The following is a 17,860-nucleotide window of genomic DNA, read 5'->3' as shown; positions in this document are numbered from 1 at the left end:
CATCCTCTTCAATTGATTGGGAGTGCAATATTCAACCATTATTTGGTATTTTAATCATTTTAAATTCAAAAATTTCAGCTCATATATATTTTCGGACAGAACTTTGAACTTCAACTTTTCTCAGTAAGAAAATAACCTATTTTTTCGTACATTTTATTATTTTTATCAAAATTTGGGAACAGAATAGTTTTGGGCTATACCTGTTGTTCTATCCGGATCATATTCATATCAAAAAATTGATAGAATAAAAATAAAAATAAATTCTCCATCCATTACCGTGATCAGTTCTTTGTAAAGAGTAAAGATAGCAAAAGAGGATATCCCATGGTATAGATCGTTTATGTTCCTAATTTCAAGCCAATCATTGTCAACTACTGTCTATTATTGATGTTTGATGACTATACCTCCCCGAAAAAGAACTACTAGGACTATGAGCTTGAGTTGGCAGTGAAATTTTGAACATAAACGCCCTATACCATGGGATATCTTCTTATGATTCTTTTTTATATGCTTCTAGCGTCACATAGTTCCACGAAAAAAACTACTAGGACTATCGGCTTGAGTTAACATTGAAATTTGAACTATGAACACCCTATAGGTTATCTTCTTATGCTATTCTTCTCTATGGCTGTAGCTATCAATGTTGTTAGATATACATAAAGCCCAACAAAACAAAACTACCATACAAGACTATGAACTGTCGTATAAAACTGACTTCAGTTGAAAAAAATCTCAGTTAATCGATAAAAGCTTCTCCGCAAATCGATCATCACTGATCAGCTTACAAATTCATGAGATAACTCGACAATGCGGTGATAAAAGTTCAAACTTTGAAGCAAATTTGGAGTAAATGGGATTTCTTTGGAAAGTTTTCTATAGTGAGATAAGATGGATTCTCTTCAAACTGTCACAGCATGCCTTATGCGCAATATCAATTCTTCTAATTCAACCAAAACTGCAGTTTCCAAAGTGCAATTCTGCAGTGAGACTCTTTTCAAAGTGTCAGCTTTCCTTATTCTCAATATCAATGTTTTCCATTCAACCAATAGTGACAGTTTCCATAGTGCAATTCTGTGGTGAAATTCTCTTTAAACTGTCAGTTTCATCGGTGTATAACATCAATGCCTCTCATTAAATCAATGCTGACAGTATGAAGTGGAAAATCCTGTGGAATTTCTGCCATTATTTCACGGGTTTCTGTGTCACGCTGAGAAATTGATAGAGTGGGAAATAAGAGATAGAATAAAAAACCGGTCAGATACGGTACAAAGAGAGATGAAACGAGTGTGGGAATGAAAAAGGGAAGATGTAAATTGATTGAGAGGGAAATAGAGAAAGAATACAGTAGTGGTTAAGTACGGTACGATGAGAGATGGAGCGAGTGTGGGAATGAAAAAAAGAAAATGAAAATTGATGGAGAAAGAATAGAGTACTGGTTAAGAACGGTACGATAAGAAATGGAACGAGTGTGGAAATGAAAAAGGGAAAATGTGAATTGATTGAGAGGGAAATAGAGAGAGAATAAAGTAGTGGTTAAGTACGGTACGATGAGAGATAGAACGAGTGTGGACATGAAAAAGGGGAAATGTAAATTGATAGAGAGGGAAATAGAGAAAGAATAAAGTAGTGGTTAAGTACGGTACGATGAGAGATGAAACGAGTGTGGGAATGAAAAAGGGAAAATGTGAATTGAGAGGGAAATGGAGGAAGAATAAAGTACTGGTTAAGTACGGTACGATGAGAGATGGAACGAGTGTGGGAATGAAAAAGGGAAAATGAAAATTGATAGATAGGGAAATAGAGAAAGAATAAAGTTGTGGTTAAGTACGATACGATGAGAGATAGAACGAGTGTGGAAATGAAAAAGGGAAAATAAAAATTCATAGAGTAGGAATTTGAATTGGTGAAAGGGAAGGAAATGTCAGTTATGAAAGAGGGAAGGTGTTGAGAAAGATGAGAAAACGTGAGAAATAAGGAAAGGGAAATGAAAATTGTCAGAGTAGGTATTTGAATTGGTTGGAAAACGGAAAAGTAAGATATCAAAGAGGGGGGTGGAGGTGTAGATGGGAAAAAGAAGAGAAATGGAGAGATGATTGATACAGTAGTAATTGGGATTGTGAGAAGAAACTGGAATGTTGGATATGAGAGAGGGAAGGACAGGGCAAATGTGAGAGAAGGAACAAGGAATTGAGATAATGAACGAAAAAAGCAGGAGATGATTGCAAAATTATTGTTGCTGGAAGGGGAGAAAATTACCACTGGAAAAGAGGCGGAAGGAGTGAACTTTATCAAAGAGCATAATGTCGTTAATTTGAGGAGGAGAGAAAAGAGGAGATAAGGAATGAGGAGGAAGTCGAGGAGACAGGAAGGGAGAAAGAAGGTGGAGAAGGGGGAGGACGATAAGGAAAAGAAGGATGATGGGATGTAGGAGGAGTTGGAGGAGGTGGAGCAGGAGGAGTGAGTGAGGAAAAAGGAGGAGAAGGATTGATTGAGTACTTTATTTATGTACATTACAATAGATACTGGCTTATACACTTATATACAATAGCTTACAATACGGCAAAATTATAGATGAATTTACAAAATATAAATTAAGAAAATAATTAATGAGCTGTATATAATATGAAAAAAAAATTGTAATAACTATAGAAAAAATAGATAATATTGTTATGCATCTACATAAATTGGCGGAGCTTTGGACATATCAATGTCCATTCTTTGGAAAGAATATTCGAAGTATTCTTCCCACTAACTCTCTACCAAAAAGGAGGAGGAGGCAATGAAGGAGGAGGAGAAAGAGCAGGAGGAGAAAACGGAAGAGGAGAAGAAGGAGGTGGAGGGGTGGAGGAGGAATAGGAGGATGTTGATAAATAGAACGAGGAATAGTAGGAGGAGGAAAAGGACGAGGAAAAGCAGGAGGACAAGGTGGAAGAGGAGGAGGACGAGTAGGAGGAGAAGGGAGAAGATGGAGCGCAGGAGGAGAAACAGAAGAAGGAGAAGAATGAGAGGGTGAAGTAAGATGAATAGGTGGCGAGAAATTATTATGGAGAGAGAAATGCCGAATTATTTGACTGAGGGTGCATTGATTGCAGATGAAAAGAAGAAGAAGAAGAAGAAGAAGAAGAGAAGAAGAAGAAGAAGAAGAAGAAGAAGAAGAAGAAGAGAAGAAGAAGAAGAAGAAGAAGAAGAAGAAGAAGAAGAAGAAGAAGAAGAAGAAGGAAAAACCTCTGCAGAGAAAATAATATAACTGGAAAAGAATGAATGAACGTTGATGCACCTTTTGCTGAGGATCTTGGTTCTCGAATTGTTCTCAGATAATAAAACGAGAAAAACGTAGTAAGGAGAAATATAATTCGAGGGGAAACTTTTCCAGAAGAACATTTCCGTCCACCTCATTTCCTTCCGCACAAATCTGGGTAGCACAGATTGTGATCAATAGAAGAAAGAAAGGAAGAATAAGAGAGAATAGTACTGACGAATGAAAAATAGACGAGAAAGTGATACGAAAAAGTTACCGTAGGAGTGCCCCAAGTCCAATAATGTTATGATAAGGAAAAATGTTCGAAAATAAAAAATGGTCACGATGTGAGAGGAAATGTGCACCGAGGTAAATTTCAAGTTGTAACGTTGGTACTGCTCCCTTCTATACCATTGTGAGATTCACTTGAAATTCTCAGACATCCCTATTTAAAACATATATGCTTCCCATTCAACCTGGAATGTAAGTAGTTGAAAGTGTTGGAAAATGTCAGAAAAATGAACGAAAATAAAAAATGGTCACGATGTAAAAGGAAATGTGCACCTAGGTAAATTTCAAGTTGTAACGTTGGTAACGCTCCCTCCTATACCATTGTGAGATTCTCTTCAAACTTTAAGCATTCCCTATTAGAAACATTGATCCTTCCCATTCAACCTGAAATGTAAGTAGTTGAAATGTAGTTGAGAAATATAGTTGATCCTTCCCATTCAACCTGAAATGTAAGTAGTTGAAATGTAGTTGAGAAATATAGTTGATCCTTCCCATTCAACCTGAAATGTAAGAAGTTGAAATGTAGTTGAGAAATATAGTTGATCCTTCCCATTCAACCTGAAATGTAAGTAGTTGGAAAGTAGTTGAGAAATATAGTTGTGAGTGACTTTCTCCACTAAAGGAGACTAATGACTGCGACAATTCTCTATAAGGAGTGGGAAATTTCTATTCTAGAATTTTCCATTTCCACGTATTCTAGTTTCCACTTGGAGTTACGACAATTGAGCAGCTTGCGAAAGTTTTGCTCCTTGGTAATAGAAGTAATAATGAATAATGCTGAAACTAGCTGAGTTCTTATTTGAATGAATGTGGGACAAACTCGAGCCAGAGAGTTTATGACGTAGTTTGCATTTATTTGAACGTATTATTCTTGGATAAATTTGATACGATAAAAGATGTGGAGGATACGTTAAGGTGCGTACAGATATACGCGCCGCGAGGAATTGACTTTTAATCAGCTGACTAAATCATTCTGTATTTTTACAGAAACGGTAAGGAACAGATATAAAAAGCTTGGCATCAGCTGATTAAAAGTGGAATGCTCATGTTTGCGGCGCGTATATCTGTACGAACCTTAAGACAAACTACACACACACATCGATTTTGGTTTGTACGATATTTTCCCGTCCTTATAAATTGTATTGGATTAAACAGGATGATTTCAAACAGATGATGTTCGTCAACTTCCGTTTAATCTGATAGAATTCCAAAAGACTATGATTTATTTGATTCTTGAGAACTCTGGAATTGAAGGTAATTTTTCAATTTTTCAGCCATCTATGCAATAAAATTCAATTCTATAATTACATCTGATTTGTTATTCTTGATATATCAACCATATCAGACCGTGATGGCTTAAATCACATCTATGTACTATACAAGGCGTTGGAAAAAGGAAACCTAAAAGATAAAGAACATACTGTCAACCATGCCTTCCTTCCATTTCCAGTGACTTCAATCTCACTATAGGCTAGATATTCAATGTTACTATAGAATGAACAACAAACAAAATCAGTTAATCAAGTCCCGATTCAGAATGTCCCAGTTACAAGATTAACTATTTTACATTCAAATCAACAACAAAGAAACTTGAAGCGTTCGAGATGTGGGGACGAATCCTAAAAATATCACGGATGGACAAAATTTCCAACATCAGCGTTCTTCAACAACTCAATAAGAAGACAAAGATAATGTACACTGTCAAGAAACAAAAATTCGAGTATTTGGGGCACATTATGAGGAATGGAGCTAATAATATCAGTTAAAATGTGTACTACAGGGTAAAGTTCATGGCAGGAGAGGTGTTGATGGGAGACGAATTTCCTGGTAGAAGATTTTGAGGACATGGTTTGCAGTGTCAACCCCGGAACTTTTTAGAGTGGCTGTCAACGAAGTTATAATTGTCAGAATGATTGCCAACATTCGGTATCGGATAGGCACCAGAAGAAGAAGTTGATAATTCAAATCATATCACAACGACCTACAAAACTCCTTCATCAAAATCTTCAATATCTACCTCTGGATGCTTCTGCAGTTCATAGTATGGTGTTGCAATCAACCGCAGTTGACCGTTGATTGATGACGCAATCGTATTGTCACTAGCTTCAAACATTGTTTCTTGTAGCATTGGTTTTGTTAAATGACGTCACTGAATCACAGTTTCCATTGCTGCATGGAGCTCTATGACTGGATTCCGATTTTTTTTGAAGATTTTTCAATTTTTTTTTTCTGTGTTCTAGAACGTTCGAGTAGGCGGTCACGTGACCAAGGCAGAGAAGAAGGTGGCAATGATGGTTGCCATAATGATAGTGGCGTTCTTCTTCGCGTGGACGCCCTACGCCATCTTGGCTCTGCTGATTGCATTCGCCGACGCCCAGGTGGCGCCCTGGCTCAGTGTGGTGCCAGCCCTCATGGCTAAGAGTTCCATTTGCTACAACCCTATCATCTATGTGGTGCTCAACACACAGGTCAGTTTTAAAACACATTTTGAAACAATATAGTGCCTGTGGTTTGGTGCTAGGAATGGAATAGAATAGAATGACTGCCTTTATTTTTGACCCAGGAGGGCGAAGTTAGGGCGAAGTCCCTCTCTTACTCTTAACTCTTAAGGGACTTTGCGGACAACACTTTTTGTGACCAATTTTTTTTTGCAATCAAAGGGCTCCAACATGGTTCTTTGCAGGAAGAAGTGTCTCCAACAGGTGGTTGGACATTGTTCTTCAACACTTCACAGATCCTCAGGTCTCCCTCCATTAAGGACTGATACATTTCATCTTTTCACCCTTATCCTCTAGAACAAATATATTGTAGCATGTCAAAAGTTTCATGTTTTCTGCACGAAATGTCTCGACATTGACGAACATAATAATTAATCTAAAAATAACTATGTCACATGTCGAATGAAAATGATCAGACATCCATAAATCAATAGAGAAAAATCATTTTCCCAGTTTTTTTCTGTATAAGATTATCACCTTTCAGGACACTCCATATTTTTGAGAAAAGTGTAATTTGAAAAACAAACATATTTTCCAGATTTCATGAGAAAAATTCAATGTCTCTCTGATGTCATCAACCTGGAACCTCTCCAGCACTACTGGAATATCGTGGATGATATCATATTAGAAATTTGAGAGAATTGCTACTCTCCACAGTTTGGCAACACTGTAATTTCTTCGAATGGAGGGTCAAATCACAAATTAATTCAAGTCAAATCAAGTTTTAACTCCCAACAGATGGATTACTCTTTTCCCAATACTATCCATTGCTAGTGTCTAAACATCATAAATTACAATAATAATTTCCCAATTTTGTAAAAATTTTGTGTCTTATATGTTCAACTTGATGCAATAAGGATTCAATTTCTGTTTCATTTTCTCGTTTCCCCAAGGTTTTCTCAATTTTTGTTGCAGTTCCGGTCAGCCTGGCGACGTCTCCTAGGCGTGACTGTCTCCCTAGAAACATCCGGCGAGGTGGTAGGAACCCTGGCCAGTCCGGCTCATAACGTCTCCTACAGTGTCAACCACCAGCTCCCCCCCTCCCGCACTACCCGCACCACCACCACAGATCACCATCTACCACCTAGCACCTTGGTGGTGCACCTGGACACCACCACAGACCCAACCAAGATGGCGTCGTCGGTCCTTTGTAAACCACCCAACAACAATACTCGAAGCTTCTATTTCTTCCATCAACAACAGCAGAAAACGCCCAAAAAGAAAAAGAGGAGAACGAAATTTGTGGCCTCTGCTGCGTCAACATGTTGTAGGGATAGGGAAACGTGTGTGAATGATAGAGAAGTTGCGGCAAGTTGTAATGTTAGGGAGACTTGTGGTAATGTCAGAGAAACTTGTAGTAATGAGGTGGGATTGGAACTGAAGGATATGTCAGCTAGTAGGACTGCAAAAGCAATGACATTGCAATTAAAGAAAGCTAGCAGTGAAAATGAATCGCTTCATGCAAAAAGGGCTTCAGTCATAAAAATGGCCAAATTGAGTTAAGAGCAGAATTATGTCTTTAGATGGTGGTTTCATCGTTCTATGCAAAAAGGAATTCAGTCTGACTGCTCTAACGTTGTCAAATCAGTTACCTACGTATAATATTCTATGCAGAAAGGGCTTCAGTCCCGGACTGAAGCCCTTTATGCACAGAGTGACGAAAATTTTTCCGATCAGCTGACTGAATCGTATATTGTGATTCAGCTGCTCTGCATTACTTATTCATTCGCGGTTTTTGCGTTGAGGTTAGAAGCTGTTGTTTTGAGTACCGTTCAAGTAATTATTGATTTATATTATTATTATTGAAGAAATTATTTTTAATTCATTATGGTTAGTAGTAGCGACGAAGACAATGACAATGAATCCAACATTGTTTTTGGAAAGAGGAAAAGGCACGAAGAAACGTATAGAAGAAACGTGAACAAACTGGCTAGGAACAGCGGTGCTGAGTATAAGAACTACAAAGGAAAAACTGTACATGCAAAACAATCAGGACCTCCATGCAAGTAAGAAAAATTAAAATTAACTTAATTGAATAAGATATAGTCATTTTTACAATCTTGGATTTCTTGATCCATCAAAGACTCCAATGTCAACAAAAACTTTTCACACTCATATTAACACAATAAACTGTCTGTGATGAAATATGTCATGCAGACATTGAATAATAATTTTCTCATTCAATGGTGTGTTCAATAGAAGTTTATCTTACCGGTAGTGAATTTCTGCTTTGTTAAATAATTTATTATTAAAAGGTACATCCTTTGTTAAACTTGTTCCTGAGCTTAATATCACCATTCTACCTGGTCTACCCATACCTTGTACTTACTGGTACTCTACCATTACTATTCTTTCTAGCCTAATGTACATGATTATCAGTATTTAAAATTTACTAAATTTTAGTATTGTATAAATCCAGCTTTACCTACCTAGCCTACCTACCTTATCTAATTTGAAACATTTTATTTTTGTTTCAGTTGCAAGAGACACAAGTGCTTTGATGGAATACAGGAGTTGGACAGAATCGACATACTACAACGTATTTTGAACCTACCTTCTAAAAATGAGCAAGATTTATTCATTCAAAGCTTGATTGAAATTCATGATGTGAAGCAACGACGTCCACGGAAGGATGATAGTGCACGTACTGTTGATAAGATGTATACCTACTTTGTTATGGTTGGTAACCAAAGGACTCCGGTATGTTACAAAGCTTTTTTATCATTACTATCAATTAGTGATAAGCGAGTGAAAAGACTGAGATCACTGGCCAAAGAAGGAAAAAATCCATTAGACAAAAGGGGAAAGGCACCTAGTGTTAACAGAATGAGTATTGAAAACCAAGAAAAAATTAGAAGCCATATTCAGAGTTTTCCAACTAAGCTGAGTCTTTATAACATAGATATTCATGCCAAATTTCAGATCAATAAAACTTTTCGTTCTTGAGATGAAAATTCCCAAGTGAAAAAACAAAATGGCAGCTATGAGGATAACCACTGGACATTTCAAATACGACATTTGTAGTCTCCTATCATCCAGGAACAATAACCTAAAATGTTTGACACTACTTCTGAAACACTCTGTATAGCCCCAGATGTTGCAATGTGTTGGAATGTTAGAGAAGCTGCACTTGTGATTATGAGGTTTGTTTAGAATTGCGGGATATGTCAGTTGGTAAGACTGATAAAGTGATGACTCTACAATTGAAAAAGAGAACAGTGAAAACAAGGTCTTGCCTAATACTGTAATGTTGTAGCATGTGTAAGTGATAGTAATTTTGCAACTTGTGATAAAGTTCTGTTAGAGAAGCTGCAACTTGTGGTAATGGTGTGTGGTCAGAGTTGAAGCTGAATGATACTCGTATTCCAGCAACTAATAGTTTAAAACATGAAAGCTTTCTATAAGCATTTGAAAATCACATGAAGGGGTTATAATACAAGGGGTCCAAATGACATATTATAAGTTTCGAGTAAATTGAGCGTGAAGTTTACTTACATTAATTAATTCTTCATTCATGAAATGAATATAGAAATGACATTCACCTATCCCTATAACTATTCAGTATACTTTTACCAAATCAAACGTACTACAGTTTCATGTCTCAAATTGCTCTCCTTTCTCAATTAAATAGTGATAAGAAGTATCACTACTTGTACCCCTTGTTTACCAAACAAAACTCAATTGTCTAGCTACACATAAATCTATCAAATTTACCAGCAATTAAACAATGGTTAATGACCTCATTGCAATATTATCTAACTCACTAATTGGTTCTTTACATTTACATTTACATTTATTACATTCCTTAATCACAACATCAAATTAATGATTGGGAGAGAATTAACAGTATAAACCCAAAACTGTTCCTCTCCCAAATTTTGTATCTTAAGGTATCTTCTGCTTGGTGTCATGGCTTAATCAAGATTAAATTGAATTCGATGGATACAAGCAACCGTTGTCCTGTAAACAAGGGATCCAAATCACTTGGACCCCTTGTTTAATCAAATGAATAGCTGTTTGACAAAGTAGTTTAAAAATTTTACACCAGATGTCAGCACTGATTAAACTTACGCTTATACCTCATGTATACTCGATTTTTACTACTTTCAGCTATCGATTACTGTAGCTAACTCAAAAAAATGGAAAATGTTGTGACAAAACTACAAATGCAGTAGATGAAAATTACAATTAATTCACGCTCTATAGCTTCATAACTCAAGTATTTCATGTGAGAGGGTCAGAATACAAGGGGTCCAAGTAATGATTGTAGTAATCAAACTCTCCAAATGAATAATAAATAATAAATGATTGCCAAAAAAGGAGATCTACTTATAGAATGTGTGATTCTCATGTTCACCAACAGATAAAATAATAATAAGTGTTCGAAGTGATTCACTTTTATCATCAAAAACTTCAATTTTTTGTGTAGTTGGGTAGTTGATATTGTGATAATTATCCATATTGAATGAAAAAGACTAAGAAATTGTCAAAAAACACAGACTTATTGATACTTAGAAAGACCGGTTTCGGTTATTACACCATTGTCAATCTCTGATAAACTGAGAGAATTTATTGATACTTAGAAATACCGGTTCCGGTTATTACACCATTGTCAATCTCTAATAAAGTCTATAAACTGAGATAAACTCTCTCAGTTTATCAGAGATTGACAATGGTGTAATAACCGAAACCGGTCTTTCTAAGTTAGTATCAATAAATCTGTGGTTTTTGACAATTTCTTAGTATTTTTCATTCAAAAACTGTAATCATTCATCATACTCATTACAGGTATTTTAGCATGAATTGTAGAAGTCATCGAGTAGACTAAAACACGAAGTGTTGAGTATGAAATCCAATTGTTCTATTATTGCCGTAGTTTAGAGATTTGAGTGTAAGAGAGGGCCGACTGCACCCTAATTTCGCTCTCCTAGGTCAAAAATGAAGGCAGTCATTCTATTCTAGATTGGAATATGTGATTATGTGTGTATGATATTAACGATCGGTGTAATAAATTTACTACAGTACTTCATTTCAATAGATTGTTAGTATTTTATTAAAGATCACTCTAAAAAATCTATGTGCTTCAAAAGTTATCAGCTCTTGAACTATCTATTATTCTCAGAGAACTCTTAAAGATATCTTTTCTCTATAAGTCGCAGCTCTCGCACAGTTCAACTGAAAAAGACATTTTTTGTATCAAAGTCAGTAGACGTAAAAACTTATGTCTTAAATATCTATGTCAAGAAATTATCTAGTAGAAGAATTTATTCTGAACATATTTCTCATTCTATAGAACTAGATAAGAATAAAATTGTATATTGAATTCGGTCGTTGTTATAGGATTATTTCTATCGTTATTATAATATAATAACATGAGTAGGCAAATAGTGAGGTCCACGTTATAATAGCAGTGGAAAAAGGTAGAAGAAAAACTTTGCTGATCCTCTGTCTTGTCAATGCCTTTCAAACGAGAATGAACCTTCAATATTACATCGATGAACCTATATCAGCTCACTACCTCCGTAAACAAAACCATAGTGCATTCATGCGACGTCAGCACAGGTAGGGCTCCTACACCAATAAAAACACTAGCTCATATAGATCAGCTGAAATCAACAAATTTTTATTGGTGTAAGAGACTTACCTGTGCTGACGTCACACGAATGCAATATGGCTCTGTTTACGGAGGTAGTGAGCTGATACAGGTTTATCGATGTAATATTAAAGGTTCATTCTCGTTTAAAATAATCAATTATATTATATTTTCAATAATTTCATAATGAATTTTCATAACTAAGATGAAATATTTTGTTAATAATTTATCAATTCTACATTGTTGAAAGGCGATCTGGCAACAAAGTAGAGCGAGAAAGAGATAGCGCTATCCGCTTTATTGGATAATAGACAAGGATAAGCAATACCATTGCTAATCAAACACTGCCATTATAACGTGGACCTCAATATAGTAATGGACTAGCTTATTACCGTATTATCCAATTCTATTTTCAGTAATATTGATAATAATGGTTGATGAGACGAGACAAATTTCACAAAAGATATCAAGAAGATGAATAGAATGGATTATACAAATGTATATTTGATAAAAATGTAACGATGATGTATATGATGATAAAAAACGCACATGATTCAAATTCTGTAACACATTTGTAGAATGTGAATTCTGTTCTAATACATTTCATATCAAATCCGGAAACCGAGGTAACGTATTTACTATTTGTAATTACTATAGACTACGTAATTACTATTTGTAGAATAGTAATATCTTGGAAAGCCAAACAGTTTTGAGTGATTGGAAATAAGTGGGAATAATAGTATTTATTGTTTACAATTATTTTTGTTTAAAATATTGTATTCCAGAATGTGCCAATTAATTCTGACATTTAATGGAAGATTAACCGCTATATCGGGATGTTTTTATAATTGTAGAAACTGTTAAACCAGTGAAAATAGTAATAGCATCCAAGGATAATTATGTGGAATCAATCGATTGCTTATAACTCAGAGTAAATGATATCATTCACCGAAGTAATAGCTGATGATTAATACGGTACATTGTTTAAAGATTTTCCATTTTGCAGTGATCAGGTATCATAAGTGTTTAATACTGTCGTATGGATAGTACTGTTGTGGAGCCGATGTTGAGGTAGTTAACCATACTGAATAGAAAGACTAGAGATTGTCAAACCGCAGATTAACTGAAAAATCTATAAATACCAGTTTATCTTGTTAAACCATTATCAATCTTTGGTTAACTGAAACTAAAGTAAAGAGCAGCGGTATTATTTATGCTAGGCTGAGCATCGCTTCTGGAGGAAGCCGTGACCTATCAAGGTGAACGTTATTGGCCTAGACTTTGTGAACCGTTAATGTGGGAGGGGCTTGGCTAGTCCAATGACAGACGTTCACCTTGAAAGGTCACGGTTTCCACCAATAAACAGCGCTCGGCCATCAGGACAAATACTTCTGCTCTTCAAATTAGTTTCAATTTATCTAAGATTCATGATAGTATAACAACTGAAACAAGTATCTCGAGTTTCTAATTTTCGTATGTTCCGACAGTAGCCTATATCCAGTTGAATACTGTATTCTATAACACGCATTATTCCTTTAAAATAAAATGTTGATGATGATGCGTGGTTTTGAATGTGATACCAGCTTAGTGCATAACTATAAACACTATGTATATACAGGGTGCGGCAGCTACGATTAAGCATTTTTTAGGAGTAATAAAAAGTGACTCAGGATATATAATGGAAACATGTTTTTATTTTCTGAAGCGGTTCAATATACCATTTTATATTACTTAGTTTTTGAAAATTATGTCCTGAAGATGGCGACCGTTAGCATCAATACATTGTTGAAGGCGATCTCTGAAGTTTTCAGCAGCTCTTGCACACATATCGCGGGGAATGGCATTCACTTCGTCAATAATCCGCTGTTTCAACATTGCTAGAGTGTGAGGGCGGCCTTTGAAAACCCTTTCCTTCAGATATCCCCAAAGAAAAAAGTCGCAAATGCTCAGATCTGGTGACCGCGCAGGCCACCCAACATCACCTCTCAAAGAGACTAGGCGTCCCGGAAACATCTCTCTCAAAACGTCTAGTGAAATTCGAGCTGTGTGAGCAGTAGCTCCATCTTGTTGGAACCACAAATCCGCCAGCCCGTGTTCTTCAACCATCTCTTCTAATTTGGGTTGCAGAAAGTTTCTCAACATCGAAACATAACGTTGGGAATTCACTGTCACGGTCACTTCTTCCTCCTCAAAAAAGTAGGGCCAACCACGCCAAATTGTGATATGGCACACCACACCGTCACTTTAGGAGAATGTTGAGGTCTTTCATGAATAATTCGAGGGTTTTCTTCAGCCCAGTAGCGAAAATTTTGCTTATTCACGCACCCACTAAGATGAAAATGTGCCTCGTCACTACTAAAAAAAGCTGCATGTGGAGGGATTTGAGCAAGCATTTGCTCACACAAATTTTGTCGGTTGGCGTAGTCTACTGGGCGTAATTCTTGAGCAATCATTATTTTAAAAGGATGAAACTTTAAATCGAAATGTAAAATCCTTCTTAAACTGCGGTCTGAAATCCCCAATGCAAGAGAATGTCGTCGAGCAGAGCGTTCCGGTGATTGTTCGAATGCTGTTCTTACCCTCTGCACATTTTCTGGCGTTCTAATGGACTTGCGACGACAATGTGTATTATTGTTTTCAGTGTACTACCAGTTTCCTCCATCTGCCGAATCCATGACCGAATTGTGTTTGCATTCGGAACGGCGTTGTTGCGTGGAATGTTGAACTGTCGTCGAAAAGCTCGTTGTGTAGCGATCACAGATTTATTGTTCTCATAATAAGCGCGAACGGCAAAACCACGATGAGCACCGGTCCAAATCATGTTGGCTACTGGAATGGGGTTAACTAAGAAACAAAAACAGACCATGTGGAAATTTGTAACTTTATCACAGCTGATGTGACAATGGAAACAAACTGCTTAATCGTTCCTGCCGCACCTTGTATATATTTAATGTTATCATACAATGTTTGATATAAATAGGCATTAATTGAGTATTCATACGCCTATTTATTAAACGCTGCCAAAAACATAGTGTGGATTATTGTAGTGGATACGATTCAAATGCTATCGTAGAAACTTATCATATGAAATTATCGATTATTATTCAATTGCGAGTGTTAATATTGATGTTTTTAATATTTGTATTCACTCTGTAAGCACGCACAACTTTATCATAACAGGATAAATTAAATTATGCCATTAGTTTTAGATTGGTTGTCTAAAGACGTTCATGTGTTACAATTATATTTTTATCAAACAGTCTTTTCTCCAGAACTTATTCTTCAGCGACTTTTAATCCACTTACAATTACAAATTTGTCTTGAATTTTTCATAAGAAATGAAGATTTGGCAACTCAGATAGAGGATATAATCTGAAGTTTTCTGTGATCTCGAAGAATGACAAATTCTCCTGAATTAATTCAAATTTTATTGATTGAAACTCATGAATTACAAACTTTCTCACTTCGTCTCAAAAAGCGTATTGTGATGTTATAAAAAATAAACTAAAATATGAATTTTTCAAAATATCGACATAGGATATCAAATCAAGGAAAAATGTTGAGTTTTCAACAGTTTTCAGTTTTAGAAGAATTCAACGGACAATTAGTGCTATAAGATACATTTAACCTGAGTATACAACTTTTTTGATAAGGTACTTGGTGTATCAAATGAAGAAAAAAATTTAAGTTTTCAACAGTTTTCAGTTTTACAAGAATTCAGCAGACAGGTTGTGCTGTAAGTAGTTGGCTAGACTGCTCAAGCTCATTATGCACTCAATGTACTACCATTAGCCAAACAGAGAACTCATTATCCAAAATAGAGCAAAATTTATAGTATAATATTATTCCAGTGAATCTTTGGATATGATTATACACTCTGCATCAAAATGATGTGATAGCAGTCTATATTCCATGATAATTCCATTCCAAGTTGACAGAATGTTGTTGATTTGATTCTGAACTAGAACTAAATATAACTTGTATTAGTCTACTAGAATGAACTAGTTCGAATGGATGGTATAAACTTCGATTAAAACTTATCTCTCATTAACAATATTTCAACTCTCTGATGAAGGAAATCATAATTGGGAATTGAAAGACCATCAAACTCAACGTAACGGTCGATCAAACGTAAACTGGTTCAAACTCATGATTCATAAATCTGTTTATGAGATAAGTTTCATTTTTAAAAATTTTAATATTATAATAATTTTAGTATTGATATTTATAAGTAGGCTAGCGTACATAATTCATTAGAATGTATAAAATGAAGAGCTTATAACTTACCTATACTCTCAACTACGCATAATATAATTATATAAAATATGAATGTGATAATTAATTAGATATTTTCTCAGAATTTTGTGAATACTTGATGTATAATATATGATAGTTGATTTTCCTCTCGAATATTATTACTTCTAAAACTATTCGTGTAACGAAATTCACTTTAAAATGTCAGCATCCCTTATGAGTAACATCGGATGCTTCCCATTCAATTGATACTGACAGTTTGTAGTGAATCAGATTTGTAATAGAGATAGATTTAGATGTATTTTTCAACTTTCATCATCGATTATTAAGGATTGAATGTTTGTTGTGTGTAAATACTGTAATTTGTCTACAATATGGCGATCTGTACGAGTTTCTGAACGTGTATTTTGTGTAAATTGTATTGTTAAGTTCGAATAAATATTTTGCATAGGAAATTCTGGAAGTTTATTTTTAACCCTGTTTCGGATTCTATGCAGTGTGTATCATTATAGATATTATTATCGTATTATCATCTTATTATATTAAAGAGTCTTATTATATTAAAACTTCAAATTACAAAAAATCCACGGCTGATCGTCGGAGAACTCACCTCAAAATCAGCTGGACAACACACTGAAGAAAAAACTATGGGAAAACCTCAAAATCACAAAAATTTTACTCCCCTGGCACCCCTAGAGCCCCCAAAAATTTTTGACACCTTCAAATCAGCCTTGTACAGAAAATTCGATAGAAGCTTTCTTGTTCAGCTCCCGGAGATAAGCCTATATCCATGGTTCGATTTTGACCAAATTCAAATGGCAACCCAAGAAATCGAGTTTTCATCGAAAATTTGAAGTTTTCTCAGAAACGCAAAATTCTCAGCAAAAACTATGAGTTCGCTGTGAAAACTGAACACCAAATCTGTTGCATACTACACTGAAGGATAGGGAGAAGCTTCCAAATTCTGCACCACGGCACCCCTGTGCTCCACCAAATATGTGGGACACATTTAAATTTGTTTCCCACAAAAATCTATTACAAGCTTTTTTGTTAAGCTCGCCAAGTTAAGTTAGCCAATATAGCCATAGCCAAATTACAACCAAATTCAAATGGCGACCTGGGAAATTGAGTTTTGATCGAAAATTTGAAGTTTTTCCAAATGCGAAAAATTCTCATCCAAAACTATGAGTTCGCTGTGAAAATTGAACACCAAATCTGTTGCATATTACACTGGAGGCTACGAAAAACCTCCTGACTTTTCAAATTCTGCCTCCCGGCCACCCTGTGCCCCGCCAAATATATGGGACACATTTAAATTTGTTTCCCACAAAAAATGTATTACAAGCTTTTCTGTTCAGCTCGCTGAGTTGAGTAGTTTCTCATGCACAGTGTTCTTACACTCTCAACCCAACAAAAAAGTAATAATAGACAGTAATCAACAATAATTATCGGCTTGAGTTAACAGATTTTCACAGAATTTTGAAATTTAAGTAACCTATACCGTGAGATATCTTCTCATGCAATTTTTGTCTATGGTTAATAGAAAATAGATCATTCCTCTATCCAATCTGTCAGCATTGATTGAATAAGAAGCATTGATCCTATCAATTGAGAAAACTGACAGTATGAAGTGAATCTCACCATAGATTTCCCAATTACGTCACAGTGGAAAACGGGTACTCCAAGATGCAACGATGCAAAGAAAACCTAGAAGGAAAACTCAATCATTTTCTCAGAATAGTAGGAATGATTGACAGGTTAAAGTCACGTGATTCCTTCGGAAAAGCTATTATGTTAATGTGGTTTTGAAGGCTTCAAGTTTGATATAGTGAGACTGTCTGCAATCCTTATATAGAATATCAATACTTTCCATTTAGCCAATGCTGACAGTTTGTAATGGGTCTCCATGATGGAGCTTGTCATCTTGAGAAACTAATTTGGAATATTGGGACATCAGACAGAGACTGGGAAGCTATTTCTTAATAG

General features: G+C 35.6%; 1 protein-coding gene across 1 annotated transcript in view; it reads left to right on the top strand.

The window, feature by feature from the left end:
- LOC111054044 (vertebrate ancient opsin-like) overlaps positions 1 to 17,860 on the top strand; it is a gene marked incomplete at its 5' end in the record, with an annotated part of 65,819 nt that overhangs the window by 11,849 nt on the left and 36,110 nt on the right. Inside the window, 1 exon segment of the mRNA XM_039437470.1 lies at positions 5,770 to 5,997. Coding sequence (XP_039293404.1) covers positions 5,770 to 5,997 — 228 coding nt within the window.

Source organism: Nilaparvata lugens, chromosome 11, assembly GCF_014356525.2.
Source record: "Nilaparvata lugens isolate BPH chromosome 11, ASM1435652v1, whole genome shotgun sequence".
Classification (NCBI taxonomy): domain Eukaryota; kingdom Metazoa; phylum Arthropoda; class Insecta; order Hemiptera; family Delphacidae; genus Nilaparvata; species Nilaparvata lugens.
This window is presented reverse-complemented; position numbering and strand designations above follow the sequence as displayed.